At 39.4% G+C, this 19,233-nt stretch overlaps 3 protein-coding genes and 2 non-coding genes across 5 annotated transcripts; 4 read left to right on the top strand and 1 right to left on the bottom strand.

Annotated features, from left to right (window-relative positions):
- The first annotated feature begins 10,254 nt into the window (after positions 1 to 10,254).
- On the top strand, positions 10,255 to 10,358 carry Trnar-ccu (transfer RNA arginine (anticodon CCU)). Its single transcript has 2 exons — positions 10,255 to 10,291; positions 10,323 to 10,358. It is a non-coding gene; the product is annotated as a tRNA-Arg (tRNA).
- A 1,520-nt stretch (positions 10,359 to 11,878) lies between these two features.
- LOC131787673 (craniofacial development protein 2-like) lies at positions 11,879 to 12,913 on the top strand. Its single transcript, XM_059104761.2, has one exon. It carries the CDS (start codon positions 11,879 to 11,881, stop codon positions 12,911 to 12,913), a length of 1,035 nt encoding a protein of 344 aa, XP_058960744.2.
- A 219-nt stretch (positions 12,914 to 13,132) lies between these two features.
- Positions 13,133 to 13,789, top strand: LOC136278301 (uncharacterized). Its single transcript, XM_066161813.1, has one exon. The coding sequence runs from the start codon at positions 13,133 to 13,135 to the stop codon at positions 13,787 to 13,789; it is 657 nt and encodes a 218-aa protein (XP_066017910.1).
- Positions 13,790 to 15,276: 1,487 nt separating this feature from the next.
- On the top strand, positions 15,277 to 15,380 carry Trnar-ccu (transfer RNA arginine (anticodon CCU)). Its single transcript has 2 exons — positions 15,277 to 15,313; positions 15,345 to 15,380. It is a non-coding gene; the product is annotated as a tRNA-Arg (tRNA).
- A 1,091-nt stretch (positions 15,381 to 16,471) lies between these two features.
- Positions 16,472 to 18,599, bottom strand: LOC131787722 (vesicular inhibitory amino acid transporter-like). The gene has a single exon (XM_059104807.2). The coding sequence runs from the start codon at positions 18,597 to 18,599 to the stop codon at positions 17,280 to 17,282; it is 1,320 nt and encodes a 439-aa protein (XP_058960790.1). The 3' UTR covers positions 16,472 to 17,279.
- Positions 18,600 to 19,233: the final 634 nt, after the last annotated feature.

Genomic DNA, 19,233 nt, shown 5'->3' with positions numbered 1-19,233 from the left:
ACTGAAAGAGTTAACCCTCTTCTGCATTGAATTAACTCTCTTCTGCACTGAATTACCTGAAAACTGCATTTATCTTAACCAATCAGAACTAAGTAATTTTTCCATGTATATTATTAGATGTCAAACCAAATGTTATATATTTTTCTGTATTTTTTCAAGGGGCAAAAATTTGGAATCCCTTACCCTTTGAAAGACGTCTTCGAATCTTTTTACTAACTCAATATATAAACTGACTATAAAGGTTGGTGGTTTGGCAAAAGAAATGTTCCCAATGAACGCGTATCGCCTAGATGTTAACGTTTTTTGTTTTTCTTGTTTTTTTTAGTAAGGAGGCCTCCCTCGTGTCAGTCTTGTGTTTGCTAGAGGCCCCTTACCATCTATCAAAGTATTATTTTAACAAGTATTGTAAGCTTAATGGTATTATGAATTTTGTGTTGTAAACCATCTTCTCTTAATATATGGCGAATAAATTTGTGCTGTATTGTATTGTCAATTTGATTTTTTTGAAATAATTTTTTTACGACTGAAATGATATGCATTTTTGACTGCCCCCCAATTGAATTCTTTTACAATATTTCAATTTTTACTTATAACAAGATAAAGCGGACTGTTTTATCTGTCTGTCCCTCTGACTCGACTTATGTTTTTCTAGCTTTTGAACTTTTTTTCAGAAATGAGAAAAAAATGCACATTTTCCTATTTGCCCCTTTGAATTTTGAAAACTTTTGCAAATTCCCTCAGCTCGAAATTCACCTAAGAGCTCGACTGACAAGAAGTCGATTAAAAACTCTCTGTACGATTATTCGAGAACATCAAAAGTGCAAGCAATGTTCGTTTCGCGTGCTTCGAGAACAAATCACGATTTGGCCTGAATAATAATTTATACCTGATTAAAGGAAAACAAGCGTAAACGAAACGATTAAAATAGTATCACACGAATTATTAAGAGAAGAAATTGGAAATTCTTAAAATCGTTGCCCTTTCTACCTTCTTAATCCTTGAAAACATGTTCTCTGCCTATCAAATAGCGAATGTACATTATAAAGCAACGAAAACCATGAGACAAATCAGTGGACTCTTAACAACGACGTTAGAAATATCTGGACATTTCAGGCTTTTAATCTCCTTAGCCATGTAAAAGTTGCTGCTAAGCAATCCTGGTCTTAACCTAAATAATTGGTCTGTGTTTGCGTGATATTATACGATGATGTTTGTTGATCAAAACTTTATGTCTAAGGGAAAGGACTCACATGGGCCGCGCGAACAGTTAAAGTTCATTGGCTGATTGATTTGATTCAATTGTCTTATGACCAAATTAACCTTCTTCTCACACGTTAACCCACATCTACTCGAAGTTCGCCACGTTCTACCGTGTTTTCCTTCAAGTAACCCTTGTTTTACCCGTTAACCCTCATGAATCCAATGTTGGGCACGTTCTTGCACGACCACCATGTTCTTCCAAGTTAATCAACACCTACCAAAAGTATGCCGTGTTCTACCAAACTGATCCATATCTCCCTAAGTTAAAGTGATTCCTCAACTCCTGTAATGCGAATCTGGCGAATAAGCGCGCGCATTCCGGGAACACGGTATTATTTTCAATCGACGGACCAGGTAAAGAGGTACGATGGTCTTTAGGTCTTGAACGAGCACGGTTCCCTATATTTTTTATTGCATAGTACTGCTGTATAAAGTATCCCCTTTAAATTGAAGAAATTTTAAAAAATTATCGAAGGGAAACAGATGTAGCTAAAAGCGTGCACGAAGCCCATTACTCGAGCATGCACATTATGACCTTGAAAGGAACTACTCAAGAAATCTACTGAATCGATGCCGTCAAAAATTGCGTGATTTTTCCACAAATTACATATCGAATTGTTTCATACGCTCGAGACTTTCTACCAATCAAGTTTCTTCCAAATGTCATTTTCAAAACCCCTTGCTTCCAGCTACCGCAAAATGTACCGTGAACCGATAAAATGACGCGCGTGATTAGTGCCAGTACAGGCATAGGTGGGGTAAGTGTGGCCCGTCATATCGCTTTAAAAAGCACGGTAACCAGTCTTTTTCATTGTATTTTTCGAAGCAAACATTGGAGAAAATCATGTAAGGAAAGTTTAAAATAAGATTCTTCGATTACTATTTTTTCTGACGTATCACCTAACCATTTTTTCCACTTTAACTCACTTCCACCCTAAGTTAGCCACTTTAGTTCTATCACGTTAAACCTCATCTAACCTAGGTTAACCATGATCTACTGAGCTATCCCCCATCTACCCTAACTTAGCTTCGTTTTTTAATCTAAAATTTGCCGCTTGACAATCCTGTTTTTAATCTCATTAATGGATGCAGGTTAATTTGGTCGAGGGTAATTAACTTCGGTCAGGTGTGGGTTAATATGGTATATCACGGTTAGCTGAAGGTAGATGGGCATCTACAAGGTTAAACAAGGCTAAATTGGGGATGAGTGTTTAAATGACAGAACAAGGGTAAGTAAAGGTAGATGCGGGTGTATGCGGTGGAATAGAGTTAACTAGGAAATATCGTAAACCAAACATGGGGCTCATTATATGTGGATGTCTTTTGTAGGAGACGTCGTATGGCCTTAGCATGAACACCTTAGCCCCAGTTGACTATGCAATTCTCTTTCGTTGATCCTTTGCGGCCCTTTTTTGCTGCGCCTCTTTCACGACAAATCGAGGTTTTCCCGCCTTTTGTTGATCACATGTTTCTTAAGCGCCTCCTCGGGTAACGGCCTTTAGGAAAAATTTCCGTTATTTACCTCCAGAACAAACACACAGATAGCATATTTTAGCTGATTCTAATGTGCTTATATAAATGTCTTCCATGCAGTCTGTGCACAAATGTTGATATTTATCATAAAATCTACCAATCAGGGATGTGTGCCCAGATGTTAATATTTATCATAAAATCTTACATACATTGTGTCTCCTATCCCCAGATACTGATATTAACCTTACATTGTCACATCCATTTTAAAATTGTGCCCAGAGGCAGAGACATTGTTATCGTCGCTCACCTTTTTTAATTTTTTTCACTCTTGTAGTCTCTGTCACTTTCAGACAGTGACATGTGAAGTGGCAGAGATAGTGTCAATAAACTGACAATGACAGTAACAGAGACAATGAAAGTCACAATGGGAGTGATAGAGTTAATTGTAATGAAGTGAGGGTCACTTCCAGAGACACTGAGTCTGTACAACCCTTTTGTCACACCTTGCGGATACTTTCCACTTTTTTCACACTGTGCGTAAAGGAAAGAAACAGACATCTAATTAACTATATGTTTATAAGCAACCGTATTTTCCCTACTTGAAAAATCTCCCTGATGAAGTCTGCTACTGTCAGACGAGAATAAAAGAAGTTGTTATAATTTCAGTTTCTGCAATGCTGCTCACTAGTTCATCATTTAAAAAAGTTCCGTTTAGGAAAACATGCTGTGCAAATTTCCTTTTCATTTTGGAATAATACACTGCTGGTGACCAGGCGTAATCTCCCATTGTAAACTAAGAGGAAAAAAACAAGTTCACGCATGGAGAATCTGGGTATTGATCCCGGTACCTCCCGCATGCTAAGCGGGCGCTCTACCATTTGAGCTAATTCCCCAATTGACTGACGTTTGTACCCGGGAGCAACATTTGATCCTGTGGTCTGATCTCCCAGATGAGAGTAGTCCGGAGAATGACTGTTGTCGCAAGAAGAGAATGATGGTTTTTTTTTTCTTTTTTTTTTTTTATTCGTCAGTCACATCCCGTTCTAACTTTCCTAACACCTCCCTGTAGGTGAAATATTTCAACTTCATTTTCCTCGATTTTCATGGGAAAATCGTTCCCTATGTTTCCTTTTCGAACAGAAGGTGGCATGACTTAACCAATTTGACACGTAAAATATTGTTCTGTCGCGAAATCGTTGCAGGAGCGGGGTTATTTCAGCACGTGTGATACGCAGCCAGTGTGGGCCGTGGCAATAAACATCGTAGAATCCCTGACTTTTACACTAGGCAAAAAGGCACATCGCGGGATCATAGAACTTTACCAGTCAGTTCTATGAAGAGGGTCCCCAATAGGTTTTTCGGGATCCGGTATAGGCCTATTTAAAGGCCGAGATCCGGGAATTTAGAGTAGGAGGGGAGTGAGATGTGGGATTGTTATTATGAACGGAACGCGGGAATCCGCGATTTTGAGGAGCGGGATTCTGGAAATAATCACTTCAAACGAACCGAGAACCGGGATGTACGTTGACGAGAATGTCTGAAGAAATTGATCTTATCAGTCCATGAACAGCACCAGGCGCACAGGCTCTCTAGCATTCAAGAGGCGGTCGGGTTGGTCAGCGACGCTCTTCAATTATTGCGCAGGAATGAAAATTCTATCGGAAGCGAAGTTGCCAGTTTACCAAAAATACTCAATGGCCCTCAGGGTAACGTGGTATCTAAGACTGCTGCGTCAATTTAAATGCTTAACGGTCTTGAAAACCTCCAGCAAGTCTCAGAATTATTCCAGTATGACACTCGTAGTTGCTTGACACTAGACGGGGAAATATTCACTCGGTTGCGTATCACAAAGATAAACTTCTTACGGTGTTAGATTACGCAAGAAACTTTGGAAATGCAAAAGAAGGCTTAAAAAGGGGAACCCATTTGTCGGCCATTTGTCGAGCAGCAGGAAAACAGCGAGAAACAAGACGAAGAGGAAGATGGAATATTAGAGTACAATTCCCCGAGTGATGATGGAGACATTCCATCGTTGGAACGAGAGGCTAACTCTCTCCTCGGGAGAGGTTCCCGCTTCAGAAGAAGAGGTCGCTTCAACAGCAGAATTGTGTTCATTTCATTTTTCTTTATTGACCTTGTTATGGAACAATGGGATTGCCGTCACCTTCTGTCTTTTATGCTTGTTCACATTGCTTTTCGTTTCAATAAAACTGACCTGTCTTTACTGATACGTTTGTCCGTGATCGAGATCAAACGGAAGGAAGTCGTTACCGTGACTAGCGTACCTTATTTGTGCAAAAATTTGAAAGCTTCTTAAATGAACGATATCATCATTTTGGTGAAAAGAGATAAACTCATGCCTTACGGTGATCATAGAATTGAACGGACCAATGCTGGTTTAGCAAATCATCATCTAACGAAGAGGCCCTCTTACATTTAGGAAATGGACCAAAACAAAATTGCATGATCGGGATCGGGATTGGCAGGTAGAAACTGTTGGGATAACGGGATTGACTAAAAATTTTGGCGGGATCGCGGGATTGAAGAACCCTATTGGGAACCCTCTTGAACTGTATTCAGTGAAATTACAGACAAACCTTTTCACGCGCACAAAACAAAAACGTTGGAATCTTCTTGTTAACGGAGCTGAGAAGCCGTTCAAAATAGACGCGCGATTAGAACGTTTGCCAGAAAAAACCTGCCCGAAAAAACTCTGAACTCTGAGTAGAAATCATGTCGGGTTGCCACTACAGATGACTGATTTTGACTGATTTGGTCTTCTTTTATCTTAAACTAGGTTGGTGAAGGAACAAAACTCTTCCATATTCCAGGCCAAAACGGGCCTATTCGTGAGTCGAACTCGGGACCTCTCGCACCCTAAGCGAGAATCATGCCACTGGACCAACAAGCCAACTTCAAGTTAATCTCTTGTTTTTATGACTATAATTTATAAATTGTGTTGTCAAATGATCACCTTGAGATAGCTTTGCCCATTTGCAAAGCGTGAAGTTTTCTACATACAATCAAAAAAGCTGCCCTCACCTTACCTCCTAATGCTGTCTCTTAAGACTCTCAGACCGTACTAGGCAAGTTTGTTATTGAAGGTGGTTGTTGTCATTTTTTCTGATAAGATACGCGTGCTCTATGGGAATATCTGTTGCCCTACTATTTTGTCAATATTGGGTACTCAGTTGGTTAGAGCAACTTTTTGTCAAAAGGTACAAAGTTCAAACCTCCCTTTTACGGTCCAGAACTCAGATAATAACGGCAGATGAGACTTCCCCTCTATCAAGAAAAAGATTCGAACAGTAATAGTGGGTCGATCTGATTTAGTCCCTTTTATAAAACTAGTCGGATCGTTTCCGTTTCAGTTTTCGCATCCACTTTACCGCGGGCCCCAGGGAGTTAAGAGGCCAAGTAAGCTACTGGTCAGCTATTGTTAGTGTTTGAACTGTAGGCCATAGTAATGGCTTCTATTTCTACTTTTAAGAGTAGCAGCCTCGATTTCTGATAAATCTGGATTTGAAATCGAGCTCACTAAAGAAAAACAAAAACAACACGACTGACAAGAAATTAAAAAAAGAACGAGTAAAAAAGTTGGATCTCCGACAATAACCAAGGAAATTTGCAAACAACTTTAGAAGGACTCATCCTATTGCAAACAATTAGAAAAAGAAACGTAAATGTTGAGAATCTGGGTATCGATCCCGGTACCTCCCACATGTCAAGTGGGCGCTCTACTACTTGAGCTACTTCCCCAATCCATTTAATAATTATTTTACCACTGTTCCAGAAGATATTTGATGGGATTTTTACAAGTCATTGATATTTTTTTGAGCTTTGTAAACAAGTAACGTTATCGTTTTGTTCCTAGGGGCAACATTATTAATCTCAAACTAAATCGATAGATTAAATTTTAATAATCTACAGAAACATGATAAGGTCAAAATTGAAAGCAGTACAATATGAGAGAAGCGATGACGAAGTCGACACTCCGAGGTTCGCTTTCCTTACGCTCCATCCGTTCTTAGTAATGCTATAGTAACTGTTATTATAATCATTTGAATTTAAAGTTGCGTACCTTTTAGTCAATCCAAATCCGAATGGCGATCAAAATTCCACAAGTAATTATCTCCATAATTGTATTCGACTGTAATATTTTATAAATGAAAGCGAGACGATTGTATAGGTGGTTAATTATCGAGGGAAACAAAAGTGCAGTTGGAGAAAAACTCAGCTGTCACTATCCGCCTTTGTTTAATCAACTAATTTCTATAATGGCCTATAAGTGAGAGACGAGTTAATCGATTATTTATAGGTTTTAAATATCTTTGTTGTAAATATGAAATGTTTCAATTTGCGAAAATGCATGATAGGAAGGTGTGTTGAAATAAAATGGCAAAGGCAATTACCGGTCTGTAACGATAAGTTTGGGTTAAAAAGCCTATTTATTACTTCAACATAAGCCGAGCAGTTACATGTTCAAAAGACCGAAGAAATAACTGACTACATTCCGAATGCGCCTCTCGTTATATAATCATTAGTGGCACGCTTATTGTGATAAGTTCAATTGCACGTGCCCATGTGCGCCACTTCTATAGAGCCAGGTAATTTATGCCTGCATACTTCTAGCAGTATTTCGTCACGCGGTCCTTAGAAGCTAAGAGATCGCACCAATGCTTCGTAACACTTCGTTGAGCACCAGCATATTAATTTCATAACAAATGATAATGAACCAATTACTAAACAGAAATGAAAGATTAGAACATAAAATCCACTGCTGCCTTACAAATAATATTTTAAAATCTTGTATCTTGCCGTGGCCTCTGTAGCGTAATGGATAACGCGTCGGCCTCCTAAATCATGGGTCATTACCTATGAACTGAGTATAGCCGAAGATTGCTATAGGTTTTCTACTTTTTTTACATGTCTAGGTTAGGCTGCCATATATGATAAAATGATTTAAAAAAATACTACTGTTTCAAAGCAGGAAGAAAACTATATCAGGGTAAAAAACACTATGGTAACATTGGAACTACGACTTCATATGGATTTAAGTACGTTTAGAGGTGGTTCGCAATGGACAGTTTCTGTTGGTGTAGGTGTAGCTTCTTACTTTTTTTAAAATTTTTAGGATAAGTTGCCATATTTGATAGGATGATAAAGAACTATTATCTCAAAGCAGGAAGAAAACGATATCATAGTAGAGAAAACTGGGCTAAAATTGGAACCACGACTTCGTATGGATTAAGTACTTTAAAAGTGGTTGGCAATGGACGCTTTCTGTTTTCTGACTCCGGTCACACCTTCACATCCGAGTTAATCTTTTTAACTTTTCTCTTAGACTTAGGACTTATAAAGAAGTGGTCTGTAATCACCCCTTGCTTATCTTTATCTGCTGTTTATGCACCTTCATTATTTGGCAAGAGCCGCATACTGAATGTATCCCTAGTATTCCGCATTCATATATTCTGGAAAATGAAAAAAAGCAGCATCTTCAACAGTGCGCTAATGTTCTGCGGAAAGGTGTTTACTAGGCACCGAGCTGTCCGAGTTCGCTTCAGGCGGACCAACTCCCATCTTAATACCTCATAAAAAGAATTGAGAAACTTACAGAGACTTATAATTAATAGTTTAATGCTAATCCATTTTTACTTGAAAAAAACTTTTGAAAACTCAATGCAAATTTATTTCTGAGCTATTTAATAGAAAAAAGAGGAGCATCTCTGACAGGACTCGAACCCGAAGGACTCTTCGGGTTTGCTTCAGCTGGGACACAGATCCAGGAAACTGATGTAACAAGTTTCACGATTACTATATGAACTGTTCGTCGAGCAGCGGTGAAAAGAGAGTCAGTTTAGGTTTATAGCAGAAGCTTTTTTTGGAGCCAGACGTACTTGTTTGAAAGTACGCTATTTCTTTAAATCATATTTTTAGATGCAGATCTTTTCAATCCTTTGATGTTCTTTTATATTTTATCTTAGCACAACCTCGGACAGAATGCCAGTTATTCTCGCAATATTTACTTGCAGTAGCGAAAAAATTGTAGTTCAGCAATATTAGTGTACATTGTTCCCCTTCGTCCAAAGAAAATTCTGCTTTTGTTCATTAACATGTCAGGGCGGAGTTGAGCAACTAAGTCATTGTTCGTGCTGTTGTTTTTTACATGGATAGCCTCTTTGACCCTACGTGTGTACCAGCGAGGGTCACGATCAATAAACTAAACCTTGCTCCAAATAGGAATATGCCCCGTTTCGTTCGCGTGCTCCGAAACCGCTGAGGTCAGAGTACGAGCAAACGGTATGTCTCTGTCGTGTTCTTATATCCTTTTTCGCATTGATCTCCCAGTTTTACCGATATACACTTTGCCGCATTCGCATGGGATCTTGTAAACGACACCGTCTTGTTTGATGGTTCTAGGGCGTCTTTAGGTCGTACTAAGTGAGACCTAAGTGTTGTGTCCGACTTGAAAACGATTGGTATGCCTTGATGTCGTAGGGAGCGGCAAAGAACCTCTGATACACCTTTTACGTAAGGGAGAACGGCAGTAGATTAAAATTCCTACGCGGATTCTTTGTTGGCTGTTACCCTTGTTGTCTTTGCGGGTTTTCGTACAAATGAAGAAGGATAACCAAGTACTGATGACAAGTGTTTCTTTCCTCAGGCATAACTGACGGTTTTGTGATGAAGTGTTTGCCTCGGTCGTATAGACACTCAACAATACCACGCTTTACTGACTGAGGGTGGTGTGAATCATAGGCTAGGTACTGAACAGTGTGGGTAGGCTTTCTGTAGACAGTGGTAGTGAGAAGACCATCTGAATTCCCTGTAATTGCTGCGTCGAGAAAAGTAATGGTGTTATCTTTCTCTCGATAACTGCTACACGTCATAAAGAACTTACCCTCCACTTAGAAACTCTGAATTACCTAAAAGATATTCAGAGACTGGTATTGTCTTTTCGCAACCTCAACTTATTTCATTTAAACCCGAAAAAAATATAGGCACTCTTTTGTTTAGAAGTTCACTACAAACTAACGACCAACCTGGCACTTTCCAATACCCTCGTGCACAATGTAAAACTTGTCCTTTCATTCATAACTTCTGAAATTAGGATGTCATTGATTTTGACAGATTGTGTACGTTAATAATTAGTTTTCTCCACTTTTCTTCTCGCCTGTGTTAATTAAGCACCTTGTCAGTGGAATCAAACACCTGCGGACTTTTTTGTGACTATTTACTTATGCAGGAAGAGAATATGAAGTACTTTGTAATGGAATTTTACAGGATACAAGAAAAAAAAATTTTTAAAAGCATTTCTAGGTGAAGAAAAAAAGGAAGAGTTTTTCGGTCCTTGCGAGGGTTGAACTCACGACCTGAGCGGGTACTATTGCAGCACCAGCAGATTAATATCATAACAAATGATAATGAGCCAATTACTAACCAGAAATGACTGTTTAAAAAATAAAATCCACTACTGACTTTCAAATAATATTTTAAAATCTTTACTTCTGTTATTAAGTGGCCTCTGTAGCGTAATGGATAACGCGTCGGCCTCCTAAATCACGGGTGTCCACTTGTGAACAGAGCGTAGCCGAAGATTGCGGGTTCGAGTCCCGTCGGAGGTGCAGCTTCTTACTTTTTTTAAAATTTTTAGGATAAGTTGCCATATTTGATAGGACGATAAAGAACTATCATCTCAAAGCAGGAAGAAAACGATATCATAGTAGAGAAAACTGGGCTAAAATTGGAACCACGACTTCGTATGGATCGAGTACCTTAAAAAGTGGTTGGCAATGGACGCTTTCTGTTTTCTGGCTCCAGTCACACCTTCACATTCGAGTTAGTCTTTTTAACTTTTCTCTTAGACTTAGGAGTTATAAAGAAGTGGTCTGTAATCACCTCTTGCCTATCTTTATCTGCTGGTTATATACATTCATTTTATTGCGAAGGCCACATACTGAATACATTCCTAGTATCATGCATTCATATATTCTGGCAAATGAAAAAATAGGAGCATCTTCAATAGTGCGCTAATAATAATGTACTTGTTCTGCGGAAAGGTGTTTACTAGACACCGAGCTGTCCTAGTTCGCTTCAGGCAGACCAACTCCCATCCCAAAACCTCATAAAAAGAATCGAAAAACTTATCAGAGACTTGTAAGTAATAGTTGAATACTCCTCCATTTTTACTTGGAAAAAAAATTTAAAAATTCAATGCAAATTTATTTCTCAACAATATAATGGAAGAAAAGAGGAGCATCTCTGACAGGACTCGAACCCGAAGGACTCTTCGGGTTTGCTTCAGCTGGAAACGTAGATCCAGGAAACTGATGTGATAAGTTTCACGATTCGAATGAAAACGATCCTCGCAGTTATGAATACTACTCAACTAGTAGCGAAAATAATGCCTGAAAAAATTCAAGCCCTTACGGGACTTAAACCCATGACCTCTGCAATACCGGAGCAGTGCTCTATCAACTGAGCTAACAAGCCAACTGGGAGGCTTATTTTCACTACTAGTTGAGTAGTTTGAATGCCCTCGAGCACAATGCAAAACTTGTCCTTTCATTCATAACTTCTGCAATTAGGATTTCATTGATTTTGACAGGTTGTGTACGTACATAATTAGTTTTCTTCCACTTTTCTTCTCGCCTGTGTTAATTAAGTACCTTTTTAGAAGAATCAAACACCTGCGTTAGTGGTGTGGAGGTGCGAACTCCCATCCACCGGCTCCCCAGGTTGCAGATAGGGGAACAGCCTCTAGATATAGAGGTTAGCTGCGAATAACCAATAAGCGGTGCCGGACAAAATCACAGGTCGCCCTTTAGCAAGGTGAAACACATGTCAGCCACTCTACCCGTGATAAAGGTGAAAACATCGGGAGGCAGGATGTTGGATAGTAGATGAAGCAATGATCGAGATATTGAAAAGTTGGTTCAAGCTACTTGTGGCGAGGCAATTCACTACAACCAATGTTGATTGTTTCGGCTTAGCACAAACGCTCTGATACAGAGTATTGCTCACACTTGTATGGAGTAGCGACCACAAGTGTCAATCCAGCCTTTGAAAGTATGAAATGACACAAAACCCAAGACGTTCATCCCGCATCGCTCGTTGCGCGGTCAACCATGGAGCGCGTCCTGCAATGACGTTTCAGGTTGCAGTCGAAAAATCAACTGCTAAAACCAAAGCGATCCAAACAAAAAAAATCAATTCCAGACTGATGAAGGGAAAGAAAGACATCTTCATTGCGGCCTTCAATGTCCAAACACTCCAGAAAGAAGGAAAGATACCTGAACTAATCGCCTCAGCTGATTCTACAAAACATGACATCATCTGTATACAAGAACACAGATTTATACACGAGGAATTTGCAACAAAAGAACACATCTTTGGCAGCTGGAGACTTATCACCTGCTCTGCATGGAAGAAAAGTGTGAATGAGGCCACTGGAGGAATCAGAATGCTATTTAGCCCACAAGCCTACAATGCTCTTATCAGTGCTGAAATGATAACACCTAGAATTATGATAGCTACCTTCAATGGAAATCCTCAGACCACTATTATCTCCTGCTACAGCCACACCAACGTAAGCGACGAAACAAAAGTCGAAACATTTTACGAGGACCTAATATCAGTCACCAGACAAGTTCCCAAACACAATATATTAATTATTGCAGGCGACTTAAATGCACATCTTGGGCAACTTGATGGCTTCAAATATGCATATCACACTCAAACCAACAGAAATGGCTCCAAGCTAAAAGACTACATCAATGACAACAATCTCTTATGTCTCAACACGAAATACCAGAAAAGAACAGGTCAGCTATGGATACACATATCACCAAATGGGAGCAAGGCACAGTTAGACTACGTGATCAACAATCGGAAGTGGAAAAACAGTGCAAAGAATTGTAGAGCATTTAACTCCTTTGTCAGCGTAGCATCAGACCATCGTGTCGTCTCCACCCAAATACGTCTGAGTCTTCGAGCAAACAAAAAGAAGAACAGCAACATTTCTCCATACGACTGGACACATCTAAAAGACAACTCTGAAATACGCAACACCTTCATTACCAGAGTAAAAAATAGATTTGCTGCTCTACAAGACACAACTCTGACAAAAAGTACTAACACAAGATACAACCTTTTTGAATTAGCATGCAAAGAAACATGATGCATGAAAAAACCAAAACGGGTTCCGCACAAACCGATCAACCTCAAGACAAATACTCACCATCAGACGTATCTTGGAAGGCATAAAATCTAAAAACCTTCCAGCTACTCTCCTTTTCATCGACTTTTCAAAAGCCTTTGATTCGATCCACCGCGGAGAGATGAAAGAGATCTTATCCGCCTATGGAATACCAAGGAAACAGTAGATGCCATCATGATAATGTATCAGGACACCCAATCTATGGTTCGCTCCCCTGATGGAGACACAGACTTCTTCGATATCAGTGCTGGAGTCCTCCAAGGTAATACACTAGCCCCATACATATTCATTATATGTCTTGACTATGTACTGCGTAAAGCTCTAGACAAGAACAATGAACTTGGCTTTACCCTCGCAAAGCGGAAGAGCAAATGCTTCCCAACTATGAAAGTAACAGATACAGACTATGCTGACGACTTAGCAGTGCTGGCTGACGTCCTAAAAGATGCAACATTCCTGCTACACAGCATTGAAAGAACAGCAAAGGAGATAGGGCTCAACCTCAGTGCAGATAAAACAGAGTTCATCTGCTTCAATCAAGATGCGTCAGAAGGGATGAAGAGTCTCGATGGTGAGAAAAGAAAGCAAGTGGAAGATTTTAAACACCTGGGAAGCTACATCGCCTCTACTGAACATGATGTGAACATCAGACTAGGAAAAGCGTGGGATGCTCTAAATGAAATGGACAAGATATGGAAATCAAACCTTCCAGACAACCTGAAAAGAAACTTCTTTCGAGCAGCAGTGGAGACCGTCTTTTCAGTCTCCTGGACCTTAACAACGCATCTGGAAAAGAAAATCGACGGAGCATACACTAGAATGCTATGCATTGCCTGAAACAGATCGTGGATGGACTACCCCACAAACGAAGAGCTCTACGGCCACATCCCGCCAATTAGTAAATCGCTACAGCAACAAAGGATGAGATTCGCTGGGCATTGTTGGCGCAGTAAAGGAGCAGGGGATGTATTACTCTGGAGGCCAACACATGGACATCAGCCGAGAGGACGCCCAAAAAAAACCTACACTGACCAATTGATGGATGACAGAGGAAGCAGACTTGAAGAACTACCAATTGCAATGAAAGACAGAGACAGGTGGAGGGAGGGTCATTCATGGGATACCGAGCAAGCTCGACCTGATGATGATGACGACGATGAAACACCTGCGACCTTTTTTTGCAGGAAGAGAAAAGTACTGATGAAGTGCTTTGTAACGGAATTTGGAAGATGCTAGAAAAGAAAAAAATTTTTGAAAAAAAGGAAAAAGTTTTATGGTCTGTGTGAGGGTGTAACTCACGACCTTGGCGTTAATAGCATCACGCTCTACCGTCTAAGCTAATGGATCTAATAATTTAATCCAAAATTTTTTGTTGGCAGCGCTTTTGTGCTTAATTTACTACAATTGATTTTTTAAGTAAAAAAAGAGAGAGAAATGATGCTTGGCAACACGCATGAAAGGGCAAAGAAAAAAAATGCCCTCTGTCTAAGCCAATCAGCATTCAGTAATTTTTTTTTATGTAAGAAAAAAAGAAACATGGAAAATCCGGGAATGGATCCCGGTACCTCCCGTATGTTCGGCGGGCGCTCTACCACTTGTGATAATTCCCCAATCCCCTTAATATTTGTTTTACCGCTGTTCCAGAGCTTATTTCGTGGTCTCTTTACAAGTCATTGATTTTTTAGCTCTATAAACAAATAACGTTATTGTTTTGTTCCTAGGGGCAGTATTATTAAACTCAAACTAAATCGATAGATTAAAATTTAATAATCTACAGAAACATGATATGGTCAAAAGTGAAAGCAGTACAATATGAAAAAAAATTAATGACGAAGTCGAGACTCCGTTGCACCAGCAAGTCTAATGGTGAATATAAGTTGTTTGAAGACACCTTGATTCTGTCTTCCTTAGCATTTTAGACGGGTGAAAAATGTTCGTAACTTTACTGAAAAATTTCCACAACAATTAAAAATGAGTCTTTCAGGGGTTCGCCTTCCTAACGCTCCCATCCGTTCTTAGAAATGCTATAGTAACTGTTGTTCGTACTGTCTTTGTTGTATATACGAAACTTTTCAATTTACGAAAATGCATGATAGGCAGGTGTGTTGAAATAAAATGGCAAAGGCAATTTCTGGCCCTCAGAAGCTAAGAGATCGCACCAATGTTCTGTAATAGTTCGTTGAGCGGGTACTATTACAGCACCAGCAGATTAATATCATAACAAATGATCATAACAAATGATAATGAGCCAGAAATAACTTTTCCGAAAATAAAATGCACTACTGGCTTTCAAATAATATTTTGAAATCTAAAGCTATTCAGTGGCCTCTGTAGCGTAATGGATAACGCGTCGGCCTCCTAAATCACGGGTATCTACCTGAGAACGGAGTGTAGCCGAAGATTGCGGGTTCGAGTCCCGTCGGAGGTGAAAGATCTCTAACTTTTTTTTAAACGTTTAGTTTAAGCTGCCATATATGATAAAATGATAAAAAAAACTACCGCTTCAAAGCAGGAAGAAAACTATATCAAGGTAAATTAGTTATCAGTAAGTGGTTATGCACCTTCAGTGTTTGGCAAGAGCCGCATACTGAATGCATTTCTAATATCACGCATTCATATATTCTGGCAAATGAAAAAAATAGCAGCATCTTCAACAATGCGCTAATGTTCGGAAAGGTGTTTACTAGACACCGAGCTGTCCGAGTACGCTTCAGGCAGACCAACTCCCATCCCAAAACCTCATTAAAAGAATTGAGAAAATTATCAGACTTAAAATAGTTAATAGTTAAATGCTCCTCCATTTTTAATTGAGACGAAATTTTAAAAGTTCCATGCAGATTTATTTCTGAGCCATATGATGGGAAAAAGAGAAGCATCTCTGACAAGTCTCGAACTCTCACTCCTCGACTTTGCTTCAGCTGAGGACGCAGCTTCGGGTAACGTGATTTAGATGCCTGAATTCACGAGTATTTATCGAGCAGCGGTGAAAAGAGAGTTAGTGCAGGTTTATAGCGGAGTCAGAATTACTTTTTGAAAGTACGCTATTTCCCTAAATCATAATCATAGCCGCAGATCTTTTCAATCATTATTTGTTCTCTTATTCTCCTCTTAACACAACAATAGATAGAATAATGCGATTTTGCATCTCGCTGAATCAACCAAGGACACATTAAGAGCTCGTATATCTTTTATTAAAAGCATTATGACTTTTAAGAATATACTGATCCACAGTACGATTTTACGTCTCGCTGATTCAACCAAGGAAGCTTTTGTTTCGCTTCATCTCACCGAACCCGCGAGTTGTAATATAAAAGACAGCTATTTAAAACGCTAAAGCCTGAAAAGGACGTTTGCGCCTGACTTTCTGCAAAGGAAATTTACATGCTGACATTTCGCTGAAAATGTTAAAATCTAAGGACATGTCACATCATTGCAAACCCCTCAAGTACCCTAGGAGTAAAAACATCATGACTTTTAAGAATACACTCATCCATAGTAAGATTTTGCGTCTCGCTGATTCCAACCAAGGATGCATTAAGAGCTCGCAAATCTTTCATCATCCAAAACCCTTGCGTGAAAGTTGAACTTTCCCCTTCTGAAACCCAACTTAATTTTGGTCCATTCTTCTCTAATTTAGAGGTCACCTTCAAATTTGCTGCCTCACCAGTTATGAACAATTAATGCTGTCGTCGCATTCGAGCTGGTTTACTACCAGTCAGGGTTCCCTTTGGCGCATTTGCAATAACTATTGACTGACTGGTGATAGTTTTTATAATTTTAACGCTTTGAAGAAGACAGAAGTTCACGGTCTCACTTCGGCTCAAGTCTTCTTTTGACGCTGCTTTGAATGGAAAAGCTATCTAAAGCTTCTGATTGACGTATTCAGAAAATTATGTTTGTTTCTATCAGAGAAGTCAATCTATCAGCAATTGACGCTGATCTCTGCGGTTTTGAGGAGAGCTAGTAGAACATCAACCCAGCGACTTGCAAATCCTTTATTTCTTTGAATTTAAATTTATTCATTTGGATAATTATCAAATTTCGTTGTTTCGAAAAAACTCTTCTTGCAAAAACGCACCATTTGTTGGAAAAGAAAAATCACTGGAACAAATCCCAAATCAAAAGTGATACATGTAACTAGAAACTATTTAACTACGAAACTAAGGAACTACGAATGGACACAAACATGCCAGTATAGTTTTTCCTTTGGATCCACAAGAGGAGATGAAATGTTCTGTTTTGAGTGCCTTTTTAATACGTCCCCCCCCCAGCATTATGTTATCGATTTAAACTTATTTTGGGCTATCGAGAGGCCAGGATCCAAGTGTCACAAGCAGTGATCGATTATTGGTTGACTGTAAGTACTAATCATTGAACGCCCAGAAAAGAACGCTCCGGTCACTGACACAGAAATACCCACAACAAGAACAACTGCGTCTAATATAATGTTACCCCATGTCATGTCATGGCAGTACATCTTTAGGTGAAACAAAGGTGGGAATATGAACTCCAAACTGATGCCAGCGATACTGCCGACAAATGCTAATAAATAGGTGTAGGCAGGAAAAGTAGCAGCGAAAATTACACTCGTAGATACCATTGACAAACGAAGGAAGATAACGGATGGTTTCAAAATGGATTTATCGAGATCCTCTGGTAAACATGGAAGGTTAGATTTTTCAACGATGTTAAATAGAGTAAACATTGGTAATGTATAGGACGTGAAAGACAACACAGCTGCCATTACATTTACCGCTCGACGGAATGAACCTTCTGGTAGGTTGTTTGTTATGACTTCAGCTGTGTTGGGATGAAATGAGATGTAAGCAACTACTCCAATGATAACATTGAGCAATGTCATTACTCCGTAAGCAACGTTCATCAACAAATTGAATTTGTCTTTGTAGCGCATGCTGCCTTCGATGAGTGATACAAAGGGCTGCGACAGATAACTCGCTACAAGGATTCCTAAAGCTGAAGGAAATGTACTGGCGTCAAAATGTGTTAGAGAATTTAGCTCCCATTTGTGAAACCGAAATAAGCTGTACGCAAACACTGTAATGAAGATAATTTTGGCAGAAAGTACCGTCAAGATGCTGGTCCATGCCACTTGGGAAAGGTTTTTGAGAAAAACATTTGGAACGAAAATTATACCGCCAATGAGTGTCCAGAGCCAGCAAGGAACAGCAACATGGAGAAACGATTTGGCCAATAATCGTCCAACTAATAGAGGGTAAAATGAAGCTACAAACAGCAACTCTATAAACTGAGTAGCAAGGACAAGATGACCTCCTAAGTTCGGCAAAAAAGCGTCGCCGACATCTGCGTAGGAATTACGAACCCTTTTTCGTTTACCGCTCTTTAGATCCATTTCATAGAGGCACCGAACAATTGTTTTTCCGGTGTAATTAGAGGTAGCGGCGACTAACAAAAGAGTAAGTATTGCTAAGTAGCCACCATTTCTAACGGCGTAAGGTATGACCAAGATTGGTAAACCTTGAATCGTGTTGCAAATGTTCCAAAAAGTTGCAAATGACGAGACAAGTTTGTCTTCACCCGGTTGGGTGTCTGGTTTGGTGTCTGGAGAGTCTGGAAAGTCTGCACTTTTCTCTAACGTAATTTCCGTTTCCTTGCTGTTTTCTTTCATTTTCTTTTCACCTTGTAACAGCCACCACTGCACCCGAGCACCTTGTAATACCAGTTACTTGTTTACCACGTGTCTCATAAGCAAGTGGATCGATTTGAAAATTTCAAATAGAAGTTAATTTCATTCAAGAGCTTCTTTGTGGAGGAATTGAGCTCCCACCTGTGCGAATTGTTGACTTTAAAAATAAATATCTCCCGTCCAGAAGAGTATCTTAATAGAAGTTGCTGACCTGGGTGTAAATCTATAGATTCAAAATCTTGATGAGATGAACAAGTGATGTGGTTTTCCTTTCAAAGCCCTGCTCACGGATACCGCATCTCGCTTAATTTCTGTGTGGCGTGAGATGCGATAATTTCTTCAACAACTAATGGTTTGTTTAGATAGCTGTCTTGTTTGTCTTCAAAGATCACGGGATACCATTTTTCAGATAAACAATTTGAAAAACATCTCCCGTCAAGTAAATCCTTAGTCCGCCATGGTTACTGAGATGCCTGGTCATGCACTTCTATCCTTCTCATTAAACTCTGTAGAAATAAACTAAAATTAAACTGAGCCTTGTACTTGGCTCAGGCAATCGTTGTACGAACGTGATTCAAAGCGCTATTGAATCTAAGAGCAGGTTATGAAAATGATT

The sequence above is a fragment of the Pocillopora verrucosa genome, chromosome 14 (genome assembly GCF_036669915.1).
Source record: "Pocillopora verrucosa isolate sample1 chromosome 14, ASM3666991v2, whole genome shotgun sequence".
Lineage (NCBI taxonomy): Eukaryota > Metazoa > Cnidaria > Anthozoa > Scleractinia > Pocilloporidae > Pocillopora > Pocillopora verrucosa.
The sequence above is the reverse complement of the archived record's forward strand: the minus strand, read 5'-3'. Positions and strand labels throughout refer to the sequence as shown.

Bases quoted from the DNA above. Each gene is read 5' to 3' on its own strand.
- LOC131787722 (XM_059104807.2), bottom strand. From the start codon at position 18,599: ATGAAAGAAAACAGCAAGGAAACGGAAATTACGTTAGAGAAAAGTGCA.
- LOC131787673 (XM_059104761.2), top strand. From the start codon at position 11,879: ATGACGTTTCAGGTTGCAGTCGAAAAATCAACTGCTAAAACCAAAGCG.
- LOC136278301 (XM_066161813.1), top strand. From the start codon at position 13,133: ATGTATCAGGACACCCAATCTATGGTTCGCTCCCCTGATGGAGACACA.